We start from the raw sequence: 21,120 nt of genomic DNA, 5'->3' as shown, positions 1-21,120 counted from the left end.
ACCTTCTCTGAATCTCTAAGGTTCCCCATAGCTTTACTCTAAAAATATTTTTATTAATAGATATTAAATAATGTACAGAAGGAAAAGGAGCTGGTGTTAACGTTCTATTTGTTCTGTTATGTTCTCTGCTCTTCACCCTAGCTCTTCTCGTGTCTTGCCTACTTTTCTGGGCATTTTCTTAGCATGGGGATCTTCTAGCTCCTTGGCCTTGTAATAGTGGGGAGCCACCTCCAGAAGCCAACTGCTCTCAATCTCCAATACCTGGAAGGGAAGAGAAAAAAATCAGCAGGGCTCCCTTCTGTCCAACCTAGTTTCTGATGTGTGTGTGTGATTTAAAAGAAGGTTCTCTTCTTTCCCCTTTGGCTGCAGGGCTAGGTGAAAGGGTACCTGGCTCTAATACTCTGGATCCCAGGGGTAGACACACATCTCTACATGTTATTCAAGAGCACAAGTAAGCTAACCCTAAACAAAAGCCTGAACATAAAGACTGAAATACACTCAGGATGGAGCTCATATCTACTTTGTTCATTATCACCCCGGCACCTGAAACACTGAGACAATGGGCATTCAAACACTTAGTGAGTGAATAAACAGTTCTCAGATCTTAGCAGATGCTGAGACAGCTGTTAGGATGCATTTCTACCTTATCCTACCTTAAACCAAGGTGCTTTCCTATTTCTCTGCCCGTCCCAGCAACGTGAACCTGGGTTTTTAGCTTGCCAGGATACCGTCTCCCACACAATCCACCTGCCTGGGCAGGGCAAGGTCCCCTCACCTGTCTCATGAACTCTTTGGTGGTCAAGACAAGTTCGTGGTAGAGCAACCAGCGTGGCTGTTCCTCAAAGAGGGAAGAGTTGGGATGAATGAACACCGTCTGCTGCTGTTTCACTGTGCGGTAGCCGCTGCGAGTCAACCGTGCTGTGTGGTAAAAGTAACCAGCAGTGATGGCCTGTGGAGCAGGCGGGAAAGGAAGTCAGTGGGAAAGGCAGGGACCCTCAGCACTCACTGCCTTTTTAGTTCAGGCTTTGGGAGAACTAGAAAGGTAAGGGCCTTTCAGTGGTCCGGAAAGCAAGCACAGGGAGAGCACACCTTCCACAGGGGAAGGGGGCATGTTCTCAGGCCCCTGGCCCCAGAGGAGAAGCTTGCTCCTCGGGAGACACTGGGTGGACAGCAGCAGACTAGAAACGCTGACCTTTCGGACACGGATATAGTCCCCCTGGCAGGAACTGAGACCGACTTCCACGCGTTCCAGGAGCCCCTCCAGCTGTTCCCGCACATCCCGGGCTCGGCGCATCGATCTGAACTGTACAAAGTTCTCATAGCACCACTGGGAAGAGTAACCACTCTCAGCCCACTGTGAAAAGGGTTGAAAAAGAGGGGGGGAAGAGGGGCTGTTAAGTATACAGCAGAACCAGAGTCCCCCACGTCCCCCTCACTCCCACTCACCCAAGCCCAGTGACCTGTGTATAAACGTTCAGCAGAACCAGGTGGTCCCCACCAGGGAGGAAGAAGTTGACACGAGCATTGTCGGCATGGACGACCTTGTCCTTGGGTCGGTAGAAGATGGAGTTGTTGACAGAGAGCATGGCAGCCACTGTCAGGATCTCCTCCGAACAGCTGTACCTGGGGCAGGAAGGGAAAGGCATGGGAGTTCAAAGTGAGACACAGCAACAGGAACAGGAAGAGGTGCAGTGAGGAGGAAAGTGATCACTGTGTGGTGGATGTCCTCACGTGGGGACAGCAAGTTGGGCTAACGGCTACAAATCAGAGAGTAGATTGATTTTGGTGGCAGGGGCAACGGTATGCGGGTGAAGGAGGTGAGGGTCAGGTTATAGATAAAACGGTTAACAGGAGAGAGATCCAGGGAGGCAGGGGCAAGAAGGCACCGGGGCCCTCTGAGGGTTCTGCAGTACGAAGGTGCACATTATAGCAATCCCTTTAAGTTCATGTAATGACATTTAACCTCAACCACAGCAGAGGAAGGGCATTTAAAGGTGGTCCCCCCACAGCTGTTTCTAAATGCTCTAGTCTGAAACCTTAGGAATGAGTAAGTCCCCAAACCAGCCCTCACTCAGCACTCCTCACGATGGAAAATCTTCCACTTTCATTCATGCCCCCAAATTTTCTACACGCTTGTCAATTTCACCCATCTGATAATCATAACCAAGGACAGGACAGTGTCTTACTGATCCCTGTGGGCCTCAAAAGGGGCAATAAAAGTTATCTAATAACTTGTTATTTGTTAAAGAATAATGTGGTGGAGAGAAAGCAAGATCACAAAGATGGCTCCGGAGACAGAAAGAGGCAGGGCCCGTGTGTGTGCTGGGGGCCCGGCCGAGTCAGGGGCTTACTTCTCAGAGGCCAGGATCATTTTAGACAGCATGGGGTCCACCGGCAGCTCTGCCATCTTTCGACCAGACTAAGGAGAGGAAAGAGAGAGTTGAGGCCACTCCTCCCTCAGGTGTCCCTCTAACTCTCGAGGGGTCACCCCAGCCTTCCTCCTGCCCCAGCCTGCCGCCCTCCCACCTCACCGTGGTGAGCTCCCCAAGGTGGTTGAGGGCCCCCAGCGCGTACAGCTGCTCCAAAGCCAGCAGCAGGGTCTCATATGGCGGAGGGTCCAGGAAATCAAAGTGCATTAGGTCGTGGATCCCTGGAGAAAGATGTGAGGGGTAGAACAGAGTCCCTTCACAAGGACAAGCTAGCCCCACCCCTTCTGTCTCAGGAGGACTGGGGGACCCCAGTCACCTAAACTCTTGAGCAGCAACACGACGTTGCCCAGGCTGGTCCTCTGAATCTCGGGCACTGTGGTTTCTTCCAGCTCGTGCTGATAGGCCCAGGCGGTATACAGGCGGAAGCACTTCCCTGCAGCCACCCGACCCGCCCGACCAGCTCGCTGACTGGCTGAGGCCTGGAAAGAAAGGACAATTTGTCAGGCCCACGGACCATCTGGTGATGGAAAAGAGAAAGGGCAGTATTTCTGCAAGAAATCTGGGAGGGTGTGGACCGCTAATCCCCCTTGCTCTAAGCAGCCTCCACCGCTTCTGAGCTGGCCTGTTCTCCCCCTCGCCCCGTGGAGACCCTGCTCAAGCCCAGGCCAACCTTGCTGCAGGGTGTGACGGTGAGCGATTCCATGCCCGTGCGCGGGTTGTAGCTCTTCTGCTTACAGAACCCCGGGTCCAGCACGTAAATGATGCCCTCGATGGTGAGCGAGGTCTCGGCGATGTTCGTTGCCACAACTACCTGAATGAGAGGATGTGGGATCGCCGGTAAATCCCACCCACCTAGTTACCCAGAGGAAGTAATTCTGGAATACGCGGAGTAGACAAACAGTGCAAAGGAGCAGGAGCTGAGGAGATTTGTGGCCAAGGTCGGGAGAGGGGGACAGGCCAGTAGAAGAGGGGAGATGTGGGGATTAGCAGGGCATAAGGCGGAAAGGACAGGAAAGGAAATGAAGGGGGTTCAGGGGTTTTTTCAGAGGTGGGAGCTGGGGGTGTCAGGTTCCGGCCCCATCTTCCCCACTGTCACTTTTTTTTTTCTTAATTTGTTTTTTAGTTTTTGGCCGCACCACACAGCATGTGGGATCTTAGTTCCCCCATCCAGGGATCAAACCCGTGACCCCTGCAGTGGAAGCGTGGAGTCCTAACCACTGGACCTCGAGGGAAGCCCCACTGTCACTTTCATATTCACCTTTACACGTTACTCCCTACAACAGCCCCCTGATGAGTCTCCCTGCTCTACTCCTAGCCCTGGTTACACGGCATCCAGAATGGTCCTTTTAAAATGTGAGCCTCTCACATCACTCCCCGCCATCCATCAGTGGCCTCCCACCCTACCTGAGAATCACATCCAAACCCCTTCAGGCCCTGAGTCCTCCAGGCCCTGGCTACTTTCCTGATCTCATCTCCTAACACCAGGGCTCCTCGCTCCATCCCTGCCCACTGCTGAGCTCGCCTCACGCCCATCCTCACGCCCGCCCTCCGCGTGCGCTATTCCCTACTTGGCGTGCTCTTCTCCCAGATGTCAGCCTGGCTCCTTCCCTGGCCTGGGTGAGGCCCCAGCTTCACTCTCACCTTATCAGAGAGGGAGAGGCCTTCCCTACACCCTAAGGAAAATCCCTTCCTGCCATTCCTCTCCTGATACCCCGGAGTCAGCCTCTGTCTTCCCATGCCGCACTGTACCTCTTCAGAGCATTTGCCACAAATTGATATTAGGTATTTATGTGTTCATTGTTTCCTAACTTATATTAGACTAAACTCCATGAGGCTAGCGACTTGTTTTGTTCATTGCTGTACCCTCATCCCCTAGAACAGTACCTGGAACATGGGAGGAACTCTTTAAATATTTGTTGAATGAAAAGTTACATCTTTGCTCAAAATCCTTTGATGGCCACTAACTGGTCTAAAGTCCACACTCTTTCTCCTGCCATCAAAGGCCCTCTCTAATCACCATTCAAAGTTGTTTTTAGCCTGTCTCCCACTACTTCACCATGTGAGCCTTCCCCTAAGCCTGCTGGAGTACTCTGACTTCAGACACCCCTTAAGCCTTCCTCTGATATTCCGCCATCATCTTCCCTAAAGGTCCTCCAGACCAAATCCCACCTCCTGGCACACCAAGGGCCTCCCTTCTCCTCTGCACCTCTACCATGCTCACTTTCTGGATCACACATTTGGCTATCTCGCCATTCCCGCTGTCATCACCCTCTCTCTCCAGCTCCAGAGGGAAGGAACTGCCACCCCGCCTCGCAGCTGCAGCAGTGCCCAGGACACACCCTGCACAGGGCAGGCACACACTTTCCTTTTCACTACTAGTTGCGTGAACCACACGGGTGAAGAATGTGGGTTTCTCCAACTGACCTTCCGTGCCCCAGGGGGCGTGGGCTGGAAGATCCGCGCCTGCATATCGGAAGGCAGGTTGGCATAAATGGGCAGCACCAGGAGCTCCCGGATTTTGGAGCCCAGGCGGCGGCAGCGATCCTGGAGCATCTCACAGGCAGCCTCAATCTCCTCCTGGATTTGGGTGGGGAGAGCTGTGTGGGACCCAGAGTCACGAGAGGCTGACCTGCCAGCCCTGTCTTCCCCTGGGATACACACATCACACCCCCTCCCCCACATCACGCACCTGTCCTGTCAGGAACACCAGGATATCCCCGGGGGGCTGGGTCACATGAATCTGCAGCACAGACACCACACAGGCCTCCAGGTAGTCTGCCTCTGGAGCCTGTGGGGGGAGGAGGCAGGGTCACAGGAAGGCCACCTGCTCAGGCAAATCTCTTCCTCTCCTCCCAGCTCGACATACACTTTATCCCAGTTTCCCTTTGGACTCTCCATCCCTTCCTCCCCTCCTTGGGACAATCTCCTTCAAAGGCTCCACTGCCTTTACTCTTAAGCCCAACCTCCCTGAGGGGGCACCTTGGTATAGAAGATGTCAACTGGAAACCTGCGTCCAGGGATCCGGAAGACGGGGGCGTCATCAAAGAAGGTGGAAAAGCGGGCAGTGTCCAGTGTGGCTGAAGCCACCAGGACCTTGAGCTCAGGTCGGAATCGAGCAACATCCTTGATCAACCCAAAGAGAATGTCTGTGTGCAGGGTCCGTTCGTGGGCCTCATCCACCATCACCACGCTGAGGAAGGAACGGGGGCACCAGTGAGCAAGGGGAGGTGGGTAATGCAGGAGGGGACACTGGGGTCGCCGGATGAGAGGACAGGCCCCTATCCTGGCTAGGAAGGAACAGACAGACCTGAAGCACCATGATGTGAACAGCCCCGAAGCTCCCGGGGTCCTCTGGGGCACCTGCCGTGCATCCCTGATTGACCCTGATGCCTCTTTCTGGAGAGAGGGGCCGGGTGAGCCCTCCCACCCCAACCTGAGAGGACTCTGCAGGCTTCTTGGTCTCCTCGTAACTTAGCTACAAGTGTGTCACCTTCTTTCTCCTTGCTCTAGTCTTTGGATTTCCTGCCAAGCCCGCAGGAGCTCATCCCCCACATCAACCCTTTGTGCCTAACTGTGACCATGATGATGAAGTCCTCAGCCATTTCACAAAGCAGGCTGGCGTGATGGGAAAACCCCACAGCCTGAACACTCTCGCATTAGCTGGCCTTCCATGGGTTCTCAGAGGTTTTTCCTCTGAGGAAAGGACCAAATCATATCTGTCCCATTGCTCCACTGTAACCTTCTAGGACCGGAAATCCACAGTCTCCTAAGAGCTGAAAAGGCAAGTACTGCTCAGCTGGCCTGGCTCCACCCTCATCCCATCCATGAATCACTTCTCCCCCACAAGACATGCTCATCCAACCCCTGCTTGGCCAATGCCGGCACTGAGAACTCATTATTCACAGATCAAGCCACTCTAAGACGTGGGCCAGAGGCTTAAGAGTCAGGGCGCAAGCACTCTGACAGCCCCCGCAATCTCTGCCACACTATGGCTTGTCAGTATTGATCTGAAATCCGCCTCCCTGTAACCTCCCCCATGGCTCCTAGCTGTGCTCTCTGGGGTCACATAAAACAAGTCTGGTCCCTTTCTCATGTAACAATAGCCCTTCACACATTTAGAGGGAACCAGGATGTCTGAGTTTTCCCCTCCAAGCTGAACATTCTAAGTTTTTGCAAGTGGTCTTCACGTGGCTTCTCAACAGCACCATTCTACCATCCTGGTTGTTTTCTGAACTCTGGGAACAATTGGGGAGACACAGAAAGGCTTTCTCTGTAGCCTCTTCTACCCTCCGGGCCCATCTCAGTTCTAAGACTGTTCGAACCATAAAGATTCAAAAACTGGTGGACAGGACTTCCCTGGTAGCGCAGTGGTTAAGAATCCGCCTGCCAAGGCAGGGGACACAGGTTCAGACCCTGGTCCAGGGAGATCCCACATGCCGTGGAGCAACTAAGCCCATGCGCCACAACTACTGAGCCTGCACTCTATAGAGTGCAGGAGCCACAACTACTGAGCCCACGTGCTACAACTACTGAAGCCCGTGCACCTAGAGCCCGTGCTCCACAACAAGAGAAGCCACCGCAATGAGAAGCCCGCGCACCGCAACGAAGAGTAGCCCCTGTTCGCCACAGCTAGAGAAAGCCCATGCGCAGCAACGAAGACCCAACACAGCCAAAAATAGATAAATAAATAATTTAAGAAAAAAGAGGGGCTTCCCTGGTGGCGCAGTGGTTGAGAGTCTGCCTGCCAATGCAGGGGACGCGGGTTCGTGCCCCGGTCCGGGAAGATCCCACATGCCGCAGAGCGGCTGGGCCCGTGAGCCATGGCCGCTGAGCCTGCGCGTCTGGAGCCTGTGCTCCGCAACGGGAGAGGCCACAGCAGTGAGAGGCCCGCGTACCGCAAAATATATATATATATATATATAAAGAAAAAAAGAAAGAAAGAAAAAAGAACTGGCGGATAAATCAGAAGAGAAGACAATGGCCAAAATGGCCAGGTGGGAAGATAGGAGGGAAAAGCCAAAGATTAAAGGAGATAAAGGAAGGTACTGAAGAACAGGAGGGCAGCAGACCAGAGGGAGGTGAAGGCAGGCAGCGCCCCCTCTCGTGGGAGCTGGGGGGCCTGTGCGTACCTGTAACTCGCAAGGTCAGGCTCAGAGAGGAACTCCCGGAGAAGCATCCCATCCGTCATGTAGCGCAGGACAGTTCGCTCTGATGTGCAGTCCTCAAAGCGGATGCTGTAGCCGACCTGTCATGTGGGCCATTAGTGATGGACAGTTGGGCTGTTGCCCCCAGAAGGGAGGGCAAAGGGACAAGGGTGAGCACCTGGACCAGTGGGGGTTGAGGGGACCTGCAGGCAGCGGGGGCTGAGTCCCAGACCCTAGGGGCTCCCCTCGTCCCTCAGTCCCCACAGATCTCACCTCATTCCCAAGCTTCACACCCATCTCCCGGGCCACTCGGGCAGCCACACTCATGGCTGCCACTCTCCGGGGCTGGGTGCAGGCAATCTTCACACCTTTCTTTGTGTAACCCTGCATGACAAGAAGAAAGAGGAGGTTTTCACTTTGACAAATATGCAGCTGGGGCCCAGCAATTCAGAGAAGTTGGAAATGCAGGGCAGGAGGAACAGAGAAACAGACAGAGCAGAAAACCAGACAAGAAGGGCAAACGGATAGGATGGCAGACCCAGGGCCCACAAAGGGTCCTCACCCAGCCCTAGGCAGTCCCAGCCCTTTGGGTCATCAAGTTCGGGGCTATGTGAGATTCAAGCTGGAAAAGGACTGACCGGCTGGGCAGACCCAAAAGCAAGGGGAACAAGGGAAGGTAAAAAAGCAGGAAAAGTCTTTTCACTCCTCATTCCTTGGCCCTGCGGAGGAGCAGAGGCCGGGCTGGTGGAGCGGGGTCCATGTTCACACCCACACACCACCATCTAACCGTCTATACCTCCTTCCAGCGCTAACCTACAGAACACCTATCAGGCATGGACACCGTGGCAGGAAGTGAGAACAGAAGCATGAAAAGGGTGCGGTCCTTATTCTCGAGAACCTCACCACTTAGCAGAAAAGACTAAAGGACTGAAATACAGAAGGAAAGTGACTACTCAAAATCCCACGTAAAGGAGCTGACAGGACTGTGCTGGTCAGCGCCAGCGGAGGCTGAGGCTGCCATACCTCCTCAAAGAGGTACTGTGGGATTTGGGTGGTCTTGCCCGAGCCTGTCTCGCCTTCGATGATGAGGACCTGGTGACTAGCAATGGCGGCCAGCAGCTCCTCGCGGAACGGGAACACTGGGAGGCTGCGGCGGACGACCTGGATGGACTCCTTCTGCTGGGCCTGGGTTGGAACAGGTGGGGCTGACGGCTCCTGAGAAGGAGGAGAAGGGCTGTGAGTTTCAGGGCCGGCTCCCACGCTCCTCAGGACATCCCAGCGCCCACCGCCTCACCTCGTCACCCTGGAGCTGAGTGGCCCGGACGAACTCGATGGTCTCCTCTTCCTCCAGCACCAGCTGATACTTGGGCTCCTGGGAGGCAGCATCTCGGGCCCCAAACTTCAGGGACGCTGCCCCGAGCCGGGCCTCCTCCCAGCGCCGCTGCTCCTCCCCAGGGGCACCGGACTCCTCCTCCACTAGATCCACCGCTCGTGCTGGCTAAAGAGAGAGGGGCACGTGGAGACAGAGCTGCCCTCTCTGCCCAGCACCCCCTCCCCAGCCGCTACCCCCGCCCCCGGAGAAAGGCAAGACAAGGAAGGGGCCAGCCAAGCCACCGCCCAAGCCCCGGAAGCCTTCCCTCCCATCTGCTCGGGGACCGGGGCTGAAGCGGTGACCCCCTCGCCTCACCTGTCCTCGCGTCTCCTCGGGCATGTGGTAGCGATTGGTGGCCTCCAGCTTCTCCTGCTCCCCAGCCGCCCGGTACTCCCGGGCCAGATCCCGCACTCGCCGCTTGTATCTGAGCTCACGCCGCTCATGTTGGCTCAGCTCCACATCCCCAAAGAGGAACTCCTCGTCCACCAGCTCGGCCTCCAGGTCCTCAAGCTTCTCGCGCTCCCGCTTGGCCAGGTATTCTCGGCGGGATTTCTTCCGCAGCTCAGGGACCTGGGTCAGCCCAGGGCAGTCAGAGCCTCTTCTCGCTGGAAGAGTGACCCTTTTCCTCACATACCCCTAAGAGTGACAACCTCCGACAGGCCGGCAAGAGAACCTAAAGATGTGTCCTCTACCTTCCTTCCCTCTGCACTGGACAACGCGACTGACGACATGCCCAACGCTGGGCCGACACGCTGCCTTCCAGCAGGAGGACCCAGCTGGACGTCCTTCCAGGCAGCCTGACCATCTTTGCCAATATAAATTCACTAGAGCTAAGGTGATTATGTGCATATTTTATATTGTACTCTTGCTGTTTTATTCGACTTAGTGGAAAGGGGAAAAACATAACAGCTGATACCAGCATTTGGAAGCACAGGTCTCAAACTGAAAACAACTGAGACAGTTGGAAACCCTGGGTGAGCCAAAAATAGGTATTCTTCCTCCCCAGTGATATGCTCCCCCGTCTTGAACCAAATGACTGCAGTTTGAGGAAAAGGGAAAAATAAATTACACACAAAAAGGTTGGAAGCATCAGAGAGTGGTTCTGTGAGGCAAAATGTAATGAGGGATGTTTAGCTCGGGGACTAACTTCTCCCCCTCAGACAATGGGTCATTTGGCTTCTACGTGTTTCCTTTCAATACAGGCTTTTCAGGACACACTGTGGATGACAGAAGACTGGCCACATGCTGAAGGCCTTTCTGAACCCTAACCCTAAGCCCTCCCACTGTGGCAACACAATCTTCCCTGTGTTCACAACAAGCTCCTCTACTGCAGTGACAAAGCCCCACTGCCGCCCTCCCCTTGGGGGCCCTGATTTGATTTAATTGCTTGGTTTTTCTTGTTTGTTCTATCACGTCTTAAAATGGAGTTTATGCTCATGACCTGACCTGAGTACCACAATCAAATACTCCTTCGGCCTGATGGGTGAGGCAGATGGGTGTCTTTTTAAAATGTGGGCAAGAAATCAGGGCAATTTGAGCATCGAAAAGAATAATGATATGCAATTATAAAATACTGAGAAATAAAAATTCATGAGTCCAACATGACATGCGTACAAACAACGGGAAAAAAACTTCTGTCACCGGTGAGGTGACTATTACAGCAGACTCTTTACTCTGAAAATTAGTAATTAAAAGGAAACAATTAAGCATTTGCCCTCACTTTGAGGAAGGCACTGTAGCCCATTCCTTGTTGTTGAGGAAAAGTTCTTCTTTATATAAAAAGGCTAGCTGATAAATGTAGAAGGAATGTCAGGATCCAAAAATCACCACTTTGCAATCCCCCATGACATAAGTGATTCAGGAAAGGATTAGCAGTGGTTGCTAAACCATTAGCTGAGAGGCTGCTGGCAGGAAGGATACCAGCACTAACGCGCACACAGCTGGACAGTGTGTCCCCCTGATATGATGGGCACATCACCACCCAAGAGGTGTTGCTGCCACAGCTGTTTAATCTGAGTCTAAGCAAGCTGTGGATCCAATTTCCACTTTAAAGAAAGCACTGGGACAGAACTTAATACCACAAGATAAGGATCAGATAAATCCAGAATGTAGGACACGGTACAAGATGAGACAGAAAGAAAGAGAGAGAAGGGGGAAGTGAAACAAACTGAAGAAACCTAACAACCAAATGCAATGCGTGAACCCTGACTGGATTCCAGTTTGCAAAAAGCAGTTATTAAAGACATTTTGGGGTAACTGGGGAAATCTCACTGTAGGCAGGTTCTTAGTTGATATATGAGAAACATCTGCCTGGGTGTGACAAAGGCACTGTGGTTTTAGAGAAATATCATACCAGGTACATGCTGATGGGACAAAATGCCATGATGTCTAAAACTTTTAAATGGTTCAAAAAGAGAGGAAAAGAAAAAAGCCGCCATTTACATAGGCATTGCAGGGACTTCTCTGGTGGCGCAAGGGTAAGAATCCGCCTGCCAATGCAGGGAAGACAGGTTCGAGCCCTGGTCTGGGAAGATCCCACATACCACGGAGCAACTAAGCCCATGCGCCACATCTACTGAGCCTGTGCTCTAGAGCCCACACGCCACAACTACTGAAGCCTGTATGCCTACAGCCCGTGATCCGCAACAAGAGAAGCCACCGCAATGAGAAGGCCGCGCACCATAATGAAGAATAGCCCCCCATCGCTGCAACTAGAGAAAGCCCACGCGCAGCAACAAAGACCCAACTCAGCCAAAATATAAATAAATAAATAAATAAATAAATTTTTTAAAAAATTGCCTTATACTATTCTTTCAATTTTTATATTTGTTTGAAAATTTTCATAATTGAAAAAGAAAAGAAAAATTCAGGAAAGTAAAAACACTACACCAGCATCGAGAGATGTCTCAGAAGTCTGACCACAGTCACTTTGTGGGGTGTGAGCTGAGATGGATATGTCAGGAGAGAGCTGATGGCCACTAGGCCATTTTCAGGACACCAAGAGCCTCAAAATTCTTTGGGGAAATCTAAGTGTGACTTAATGGGAAGACCAGGCCTTTGGAAAACTGCAACCCTACCTAGGCTAACCCCGTAACAAGTCCAGTTCATGAATTACAAGGGCTCTGTCCCCGTGCAGTGAGAAGACCAAATCAGGAAACCAGTGGGAGATCACAAGGCCCCGTGGGGCACGGAGGGATCAGGTGGTAAGAAGGTATGTGGAGATGCTGTACCCAAGCTCAGGGGTCAGCACGCCCGTGGGCAGCAGGACTCTGCTCTGCCCCTGTCCTGCAGCCGCCCCTTGAACACCCAGCTGCCTTTGGAGTACATCTCTTTAAGTCTCAGGAACAGGGAAAGCTCACACTCCCCTCACTAACACACAGTGTGATCTGATCCTAGGAGTCAAAGAGGGTTTCTGGGCCGTTTTCTTCCCTCTACAACTTAATCCATTCTCAGCAGGCTCCTGTCAACCAAGCCCCCTCCTCCAGAGACCCAACACCCCACCAGCAGCTCCACTGCACTTCCTGTGCACACTTTCTCCCTATCCTTAACCACACTCCTTCAGTAAGTCTTTCCTTTTGTCTTCCTGGGCACTGGGACTCACCATGGCTTTCCGGTCTTCCTCAGCCATCTTGAGGCGCTTCTGAGCCTCTTCATAAGCCTAGGAGAAGAAGGCAAGAGTGGCCGAAAGTCCCCACACCCACAGCCATTGCCCTTCTAGAATCACAGGTATCATCCTGATGTTCCCTAGCAAAAAAAATGTTCCCCGGCACAAAGAAATGTTCCCCCTTCACTGAGGAATCTCTGGGGCTGCAGGTTCAGCAGAGAGCCATCTTAGCCCAAAGACCCAAAGACATTACCAGATCACTGGAGGCAGCCCCTTGTCTTCCCAGAGATCACTATCTGCAATCACACCCAACCTCACACTGGACCCAGGGATCTTCTGGGCACTGACGGGACGTGCTGCTCCTACACACCTTCTTGTCTGACCGCTCCAGGACGTTGCGAGTCCGGTCCTTGTCCCGCTGCCGAACCCGCTCGGCAAACGCATCGCGCTCCTCCAGGTCCTGAAGGCGCTCTCGCTCTGTCCGCTCCCACTCATCCTCTGACTCTGGCTTCTCCGTCTGCTGTTTACTCCCCCTGTAGCCCAGCCCAGAGCATTAACTAAGGGCATCCAGAGGCTTACTGTCCCATCATCCACCTGCCCCATCCTCTCTCACCCTACTTCTGACTTACTGTGTCTTCCTCTTTTCTTTCTCAGAAAACTCTTCCTCCTCTTCTTCTTCCTCTTCCTCCTGACGTTTCTTCCTGAGGTGTTTCCGTTTTTTCAGCTTCTTCCGGAGACTGCTCCCGGCCCTGCCCACAGTCTCCTCGCTGCTCTCCTCACTGTCCTCCAGCAACCTGTAGGATCGGTTCTTTTCCAGCAGGGCTCTGGCCTCTCGCTCTGCTGCCCGAGCTGGCTTTTCCACCACAGCCTTCCTTGGGACCTGTCAGAAGAGGAGAGGATAAGGGGGTGTGACCAACTCCTGATCCCTGCCCACCTACTCTGCCCTGTTCCTAATTTAAGGAGTAACTTGACCTTAAACCGGCCTTCATCCTCTCCCTTCCCCAAGGCTTCACACCATGTCCATCAGCCTGGATAGGGCCTCTCAGCTTCCAAACTTCTTTTCAGTCGTTCATTTAACAAACATTTATCGAAGCCTGTCCCATGCACCCACTGCTAGGTACTAGGGATACAGGGATAAATAAAGAGACAAAAACTCTTGCCCTCATGGAGTTTACATTCTCATATCCAATTCTCAACTGCTCAGCCTCTGTTCTTCCCAATGACTAAGTCATTCCTACCCAAGGACTGGCCAGGATTGTTGTGCAGAGGCCTGTCACAGGCCTGGCACTGTACCAGACTCCAGGGATACACTGGTAAACAGATTAACATAAAGTTCCTACTCTCCCATCCCTTACATTCTAACCTCATTTCTCACCAAGCACCTTATGGGATATCCACACCAGGTTATCCACCATTCTCTGAACAAGCTCAACACTTTTAGTATTACCGGATACTTTCTAAGCTCTAATTCTGCAAGGTGCAGTTAGGTGGTAGGAATACAAAGACAAGAAATACAGTCTTGTCGGGCTTCCCTGGTGGCGCAGTGGTTAAGAATCCGCCTGCCAAGGTAGGGGACATGGGTTTGAGCCCTGGTCTGGGAAGATCCCACATGCCGCGGAGCAACTAAGCCCCTGCACCAAAACTACTGAGTGGACGCTCTAGAGCCCACAAGCCACAACTACTGAGCCCACGTGCCACAACTATTGAAGCCTGCGAGCCTAGAGCCCATGCTCTGTAACGAGAAGCCACTGCAATGAGAATCCCACACACCGCAACGCAGAGTAGCCCCTGCTTTCCGCAACTAGAGAAGGCCCACGTGCAGCAACGAAGACCCAACGCAGCCAAAAATAAAATAAATAAATTTATTTTAAAAATATTTCATTAAAAAAAGAAATACAGTCTTGTCTTCCAGGAGCTAACCTTTACACCTGTACTCTTCTCCCCTCTCTACGTGACAAATTCCAGGGAATCTTTGGGTCTGCTTTTCCCGATCCCAACTCCCACCCCTTCTGCGCTCCCACAGCACGGACCTACACATCTATTCTATAGCCTCGCTATTCAAAGGATGGTCTGTGGACCACCAGCCATCACCTGTAAACTTGTTAGATTTGTTAGAAATGAAGAAACGAAGAATCCATCCCAGACCTACCGAATCGGAACCCGCATTTTAACAAAAGCCCTGGATGAATCCTGTACCTGTTAAAGTTTGAGAAACACTGCTCTATAGCGCTTAATCCAACACACTTAAACCATTCTCAATCTTCTCCACGGAAGTAGACGTCCAGCCCGTAGGCGATAACGGACAAAGAAGAAATGCTGGTGAACTGAGCTTATTTAATTCTCGGTTGGACAGTTAGCCCGACCTCACCAGGACAAATAACCTGGGGGCGCCGCCCCCGCTCCATCCCCTCTCCTGCCGCTCCCATGCCCGCCCCCCACCCCCACGCCGCACCTTGGTCCAGAGTCTCAAGGCGAAGTCCCGGGCCGGCCCACTGACGTCCAGGGTATCGGTGTCTCGCAAGCGCTGCACGAACTCCTCTGCCGAGGCGCAGCGCTGCGCGGTACCGATGAGGAACTGGGCCACATGCCGCTCGCTCAGTCCCAGCACCGAGTGCAGCTCGTCTTGCACCCAGCGCTCCAGCCCCGCCGGCGTCGCCATGGCGACTCACGCTCCCTATTCCCGGCCCTGAGAGTGTCTCGAGCAGCCTCGCTGGCGGCCGGGCGGGTCACCCGGAGGCCTGAAGCCCCGGGCCGGAGCCTCTGTTCCACAAAGAAGCTGCCTTAGGACCTGGGGGTTCGGTTTCCAACAGCCCAAAGCAATCTCCCCGGACCTCGGAAGCCGGAAGTAGCTGCACTTTTTCCGGCCTAAGCACTACGGTGGCCGAGAGAAGTCAAATCTTGCGGAATTGTACTCGAAGCTTGGGATAAAACATTTTCATTTCCTCCCCCACCGAATCTCTCTTTCGCCCTCTGTTGGTCACTCCTGGGTGTTACACTCACTCATTTCATTCCACAAATGCTGAGAGCCTAATGTGTGCTAGGCAGTTTTAGTTCCGGGGATATACCAAAGAACAAATCAGAAACAAATCCCTCACAGAATTTACAGTGGCTTGAGGGGGGCGGAGACAAGATACATAAAAAATAAAACATGTGGGCTTCCCTGGTGGCGCAGTGGTTGAGAGTCCGCCTGCCGATGCAGGGGACACGGGGTCGTGCCCCGGTCCGGGAGGATCCTACATGCCGCGGAGCGGCTGGGCCCGTGAGCCATGGCCGCTGAGCCTGCGCGTCCGGAGCCTGTGCTCCGCAACGGGAGAGGCCACAACGGTGAGAGGGCTGAGTACCGCAAAAATAAATAAATAAATAAATAAATAAATAAATAGACATGTAAGTTCCATGGAGCCAAAAATAATGCAAGGTGTATGTGTGTGTGTGTGTGCGCGCGCGCGCGCGGCTGGTGGGGCAGTCTTTCAAATTAGAGGATCAGGTCCGTGCTTATTACAGATTAGGCCGTGCTGATTAGAAGTGATCTTTGCTAGGACTGGTACTTTCCGCAGAAGTGAATACAGGTTAGGCTTAAAAGAGGACTCCAGGCAGGAGAAGACTTGGGATGTGGAGAAAAAATAAAGGTGCCCGCTTTTCTTGGCGCTGTCTCTGGAAGTTATTTTAAAAGATCTGCAAACTAAGGAATGTGCAAACTGTATTCAGCATTTTTTTTTATTTTTATTTTTTTGTATTCAGCTTTTTTTTTTTTTTGCTAACTGCTTGAGAAACTCACTGGTGACTGCTTAATTTTAAATAAGCAGAGTTTGTTGCTTGACTCTGCCGTCCTCTGTTTGATCCTGCTTCATACTTTTACAATTAATTGTATTTATCGACACTACGCTGGGAAAAGAAACATTTGTTATTCCAGTTAACAGCCACAGGTAGCTCCACATCATTGGCTTCTTTCTTTCTTTTTTAAAAATTTATTTATTTTTATTTTTGGCTGCGTTGGGTCTTCGTTGCTGCACGCAGGCTTACTGTGGTTGCGGCGAGCGGCAGTGCCGGCTTGTCATTGCAGTGGCTTCTCTTATTGCGGAGCACCGGCTCTAGGCGCACGGGCTCAGTAGTTGTGGCACATGGGCTCTAGACCGCAGGCTCAGTAGTGTGGTGCATGCCCTTAGTTGTTCGACAGCATGTGGGGTCTTCCTGGGCCAGGCATCGAACCCGTGTCCCGTGCATTGGCAGGTGAATTCTTAACCGCTGCACCACCAGGGAAGCCCTCATTAACTTATTGAATGCACTGCTTTCTATTTCTGAAATGGACTGTGGACACCCCTGGCACCTCAGAGCCTCTTGCTTCTGCTTTCCTGGGTCACAACTGATTAGGATCTTTACCTAATTAGCTACTAATGTAGTATCCTGTTTCCCTCCTACCCACATCCTCTCTGAAGTGGCTCATTCTTTTGACACCTTGCTTGTTCCCTTGCTGGTAAATTAAAGACCTTTGGCATAATGTTTAAGATCAATTTGTCTAATACACTTTGTTTTTAATAAAGAAGGAATCTCCTCTGACTAGTCTGAGAGGAGCATCCTCTAGTGATAGAAGGACTACAACTACTTAACCATGTCTTGATTAGCCTGGAGAACTTAAAAAAAAAAAAAGACTGGTAAGTAAAATACAGATATTCTACATTTGTAGAAAATAAAAATTCATTGAAATGGGGAAACCTCCCAGTACCAACTACACTTGGGCCACAAAGCCATGAATTATCCCATTGTCTATCAGAGGAGACCCTTTTGAGGAATCTGCACTTCTGTACATACACTATACTTGCAGCAATTTCAGGAGACTTATTATTTATGGTCCTAAGTCTTGGAGTAAAATCCTCTGGATTAGCCATTACTAATCACATACTATCTGGCTGCTTGCATTGCACTAGGCTTCTGAATACCAGAATCCTTCAATTCAGAGTGTCCTTTGCTTCCAAGTTTTTGGCTCTTTTCATCTTTTCATTCATTTGCTCAGTCATTCATTTTAAAAATAAATTTTTGTGTCTACGAGGTGCCAGGCATGGGGATGCTGCAGTAAACCCAACCAACACAGTTTGTCCTCATGGTGCTTCCAGTCTAGTGGATGCTTCAACTGCCCTTTCTCAAACCAGCCCTAGACTAAAAAAAAAATTTAATTAAAAAAAAGAGAGAATTAAAAAAAACAGGGAGTTCCTTGGTGGTCTAGGGGTTTGGATTTGGCGATTTCACCGCAGTGGCCCAGGTTCAATCCCTGGTCGAGGAACTGAGATGCTGCAAGCCGTGAGGCGCAGCCAAAAACAAACAAACAAACAGACAAACAAACAACAACAAAAATCCAGTCCTTCACCTGCTAGTCCTTTGAGAAACCAGTGCCAGGCTCTCCCAGAGCCCTTTCTACAAGTCATTGCTGAGTTCCTGGTTCACCTTCGTCATTTTCCCCTCCCACAGCCGTGGCTGCTTCCTCTTCATGGCTAAGAAGAAGATGGGAGGGAGAGGCCTGGAATGAGGAGCCCAGAGCCCACCCCACCCCCAACATGCACTTTTTCTAAAGAAGAAGCAGCAGGAGAGTCGGAGAGAGCTCCACTTTATTATGGAAAGTTAAAAAAAGACAAACAAAACCAAAAAAACCAGGCAATGGAGAAGGAAGGAGAATTGGGGGAAGAAAGTTGAGGCGCCTCATTACTCACCCCACACCCTCGCAATTCAGTTCAATTGTGAACCACTAGGAGGAACAGAATTAAATAACTAGAGGGGGATACAGAGTTAAGGTTCCCAGCCTTCCCTCTTGGGGAAAACTGAGACAGTAATACTGAGCAAAGGTGGAGGAAGCCATACCCCCAGGTCACCCCAATGAGGTGACTTCAGGGGACAGGGGAGAGGATTCTTTGTGGACACACAAGTAGACATGGCTTGTAAACCCGGGACTTTGGCAGGTGGGGCTGGGAACTGGGGGATTTTGTAAACCAGGCTGTGGTCAAGAGAGGAGGCAGGCGCTGTAAACAAAGGGGCAGTGACCTAAGGAACAGGAGGGAGAGGTGCCTGTAAATGCAGTGGGGGCCAGGTCTCCCAGGGACATGGGTACTTAAATCCCGAGAGCCTCAGGGGGCGGGTGGGGAGTCAAGGAAGGCTGTGGGGAGAGTTACCCTGCCCATGGAGATGGAGAGGGTGCTCCATCCGTACCCACCCACTGCGCCCCGTGAGTTCTGTGCTCCTCCCCAGGACTTGATGGGGATCTTGGATCACCTAGGATGCACCAGCATGTCTGATGAGGGTGGAAACTGTGCGGTTGCCTCCGCCCCCAGAAACAGGATGAGGAAAGCAAGTTGGAAGATGTGGGTTGCCCTTCCCTGCCAGGCTCATGTTCAAGGTCTGTCTGCTCTGAATCTTCTGGGCTCCAGGATCTTCAGTTCTGGGAAGGAGGGAGGTATATCCCAGTGTTGGAAGAGGGTCACCTCCGGCAAGACTCATCTGTGGGAGAGGAGGCAATAAGGATAGAGAATGAGTGAGGGTCTCTGCTTCCCGCCTTCCCGACCCACTGCCCACACTAAAGGCCAGTTGGCATGTAGGAAATCTTATAATATCTTCCACATCCTGAGTGCCTGTTACTACTAGTAACAGCCATCACTCATTTAGCATGGATTCTGTGCCAGCCATTCTCATAACTCGTTTAATCTCACAATAACCCCCAGGAGAGGTTAAGTAATTTGATGTCCAGCCGTAGTTCCTAGGTGTTCTACAAAAATTACTTAACCCTCCCAACAATTCCAAGAGGTAGTTATTATTAACCCCATTTCACAATAATAAACTGAGGCCAGAGGTCAGGTGATTTCCCTGAGGTCACACCACAATTAAGAGACAAGATGGAATTCAAACTCAGGCCTGTCTGATCCAAACGCTGTGTTTTTAACCACACTAGAGCGCTCAGAAAGAGGCCTGGTTTTGAAATATGGAGACCTCACGTGCACTTCGCTTCCCAAGACCTCCGTTTTCCCATCTGTGAAAGGAGCAGTTGGGCTAGAGGCCCTGCCAAGACCCTTCCAAGCGCCAACATTAAATCCTCCCCCTCCCTCCTGGACCGCAGCGCCCACTCCGAACACCAGGGGGCGCCGTCGGGCCGGCGGAGCCCGCGCTCACCCACTATCAGGGCCTTGGTGCGCAGCCCGCCCTGGAGCTCTGGCTGCAGCAGTAGCAGTTCTTCTTCATCCTCTTCGTCGTCGGGTTGGGCCGCTGGGGGACTGGAGGCACTGGGGGCCTCAGGTTCGGGGCCCAGCTCCTCCAGCACCGAACTCTCGGAGGGGTATTGGTACGTGGTCTCCAGGGCTGTCTCGCTGAAGGAGATCTTGAGCTGAGGGTGGGAGAGAAAGGGGGGAGGAGGCGAGGTCAGCAGGGGGAAGACCGCAGGGTAACAGGTGCAGGATGGAGAGTGGGGACTGGATTTGGGCGCTCGCTGACTTTGTCCTCCGCAGCCACTCTGGAAGCCAGTTGTCCTTTCAGTACTCTCTCTCCAGTCCCAGATTTTCCCTCTTCAATCATATCATTTCAGAAACATTGACTTTGACCTGAGCTTTGGCGGGGGCCCAGGTGGCAGAAGTGAGTAACCCAGGACCAAGTGGGTTAGAGTGTGGGAGGCAGAAGGGTAAAAACAAATTAAAAACATGGAGATAAGTCCTGTGATCAGAACTGAGTCTTTGGGCACCCTGGGAGCAATCAGGACAGCTACCCAGAGGAGGTGAGATTTGAAAAGAGCTGGAAAGAGCTGGCTGGGAGGGATCCCCACCAAAAGCAAAGACAGGCACAATGGTTTCCATAGCCTTGGCCCCTTGATGTTGGGGGAAACCCAGGACCCTGGTCACCAGCCCCTTTCACCCCCCTCACTCCCCTCCTCCAGCTGGAGTGGACCCACAGGAAAGGGTCTTGGGTCTGAGAGGGGAGCGGAGACCAACAGAAAAGCCCAGAGGAGAAGAGACTCTCCCCAAAACACAGGGAGAAGATGAGCCTGAGTGCCTGAAAGGTGCAGCTGGGGGAGGTGACAGGGGCAGAGAGGAAAGTCCGGGCAAACATGGCATGGGGGTGGAGAGTGCACCAGAAGGGACGTGCAGAGACAGAGGCAAATGACCAGAAGGGATCTGGACGGGGCAGAAAATCCTTCCTAAACATACTGTCTCAAGAGCAGGCGAGCCCCAGCTGTTCTCACTACCTTTTTACCCTTCCCCTTTGCCCTCCTAAGAAGCTCAGGGGGAAGGGGCAGGGTGGGATTAACTCTGGGAGCCAAAGCGATTAAGGAGACAAACAGGAGGATTCCATGTGAACTGCTCAGAAAGGTCCAGATGATCTCCCCAGGCCTCCTCTGGCGTCTGTTTGAGAAACTCGGGGCTGCAGCCCAGCACCCCTGAGTCTCTGCAGGGACTGGAGTATGAGGAGAGAAACCAGGCTGGTGGCTGCACAGGTGGTTGCTAACACCTGGGTCCCTGAGGGAAGCTAGAACTCAGAGACTGTGTGTGTCACTCCCTGGGTCCAAACCTGGCATTGGCCCCTACCTCACTGGGAGCAAAAGCCAGA

At 52.2% G+C, this 21,120-nt stretch overlaps 2 protein-coding genes across 3 annotated transcripts in view; both read right to left on the bottom strand.

Moving 5' to 3' along the window:
• Positions 1 to 32: 32 nt before the first annotated feature.
• Positions 33 to 15,889, bottom strand: DHX16 (DEAH-box helicase 16). Its single transcript, XM_004286057.4, has 20 exons — positions 15,002 to 15,889; positions 13,179 to 13,429; positions 12,920 to 13,082; positions 12,547 to 12,603; positions 9,261 to 9,515; positions 8,868 to 9,071; positions 8,597 to 8,788; positions 7,847 to 7,957; positions 7,559 to 7,674; positions 5,409 to 5,619; positions 5,119 to 5,217; positions 4,854 to 5,006; positions 3,100 to 3,240; positions 2,746 to 2,908; positions 2,532 to 2,650; positions 2,352 to 2,419; positions 1,461 to 1,623; positions 1,193 to 1,354; positions 776 to 949; positions 33 to 261 (listed from the first exon to the last, which is right to left on the bottom strand). Exons 1-20 carry the CDS (start codon positions 15,206 to 15,208, stop codon positions 133 to 135), a joined length of 3,138 nt encoding a protein of 1,045 aa, XP_004286105.1. The 5' UTR covers positions 15,209 to 15,889; the 3' UTR covers positions 33 to 132.
• Positions 15,890 to 18,129: 2,240 nt separating this feature from the next.
• Positions 18,130 to 21,120, bottom strand: part of PPP1R18 (protein phosphatase 1 regulatory subunit 18) — a 9,294-nt gene continuing 6,303 nt past the window's right edge. For both annotated transcript variants that reach the window (XM_033417111.2, XM_033417112.2), the window contains exons 3-4: positions 19,696 to 19,906; positions 18,130 to 19,029 (exon numbers count right to left, since the gene is read on the bottom strand). In XM_033417111.2, the coding sequence (XP_033273002.1) occupies positions 19,010 to 19,029; positions 19,696 to 19,906 (231 nt within the window). In that variant the 3' untranslated portion in view covers positions 18,130 to 19,009. The remainder of the gene's footprint in view (positions 19,030 to 19,695; positions 19,907 to 21,120) is intronic.

Source organism: Orcinus orca, chromosome 10, assembly GCF_937001465.1.
Source record: "Orcinus orca chromosome 10, mOrcOrc1.1, whole genome shotgun sequence".
Classification (NCBI taxonomy): Eukaryota; Metazoa; Chordata; class Mammalia; order Artiodactyla; family Delphinidae; genus Orcinus; species Orcinus orca.
This window is presented reverse-complemented; position numbering and strand designations above follow the sequence as displayed.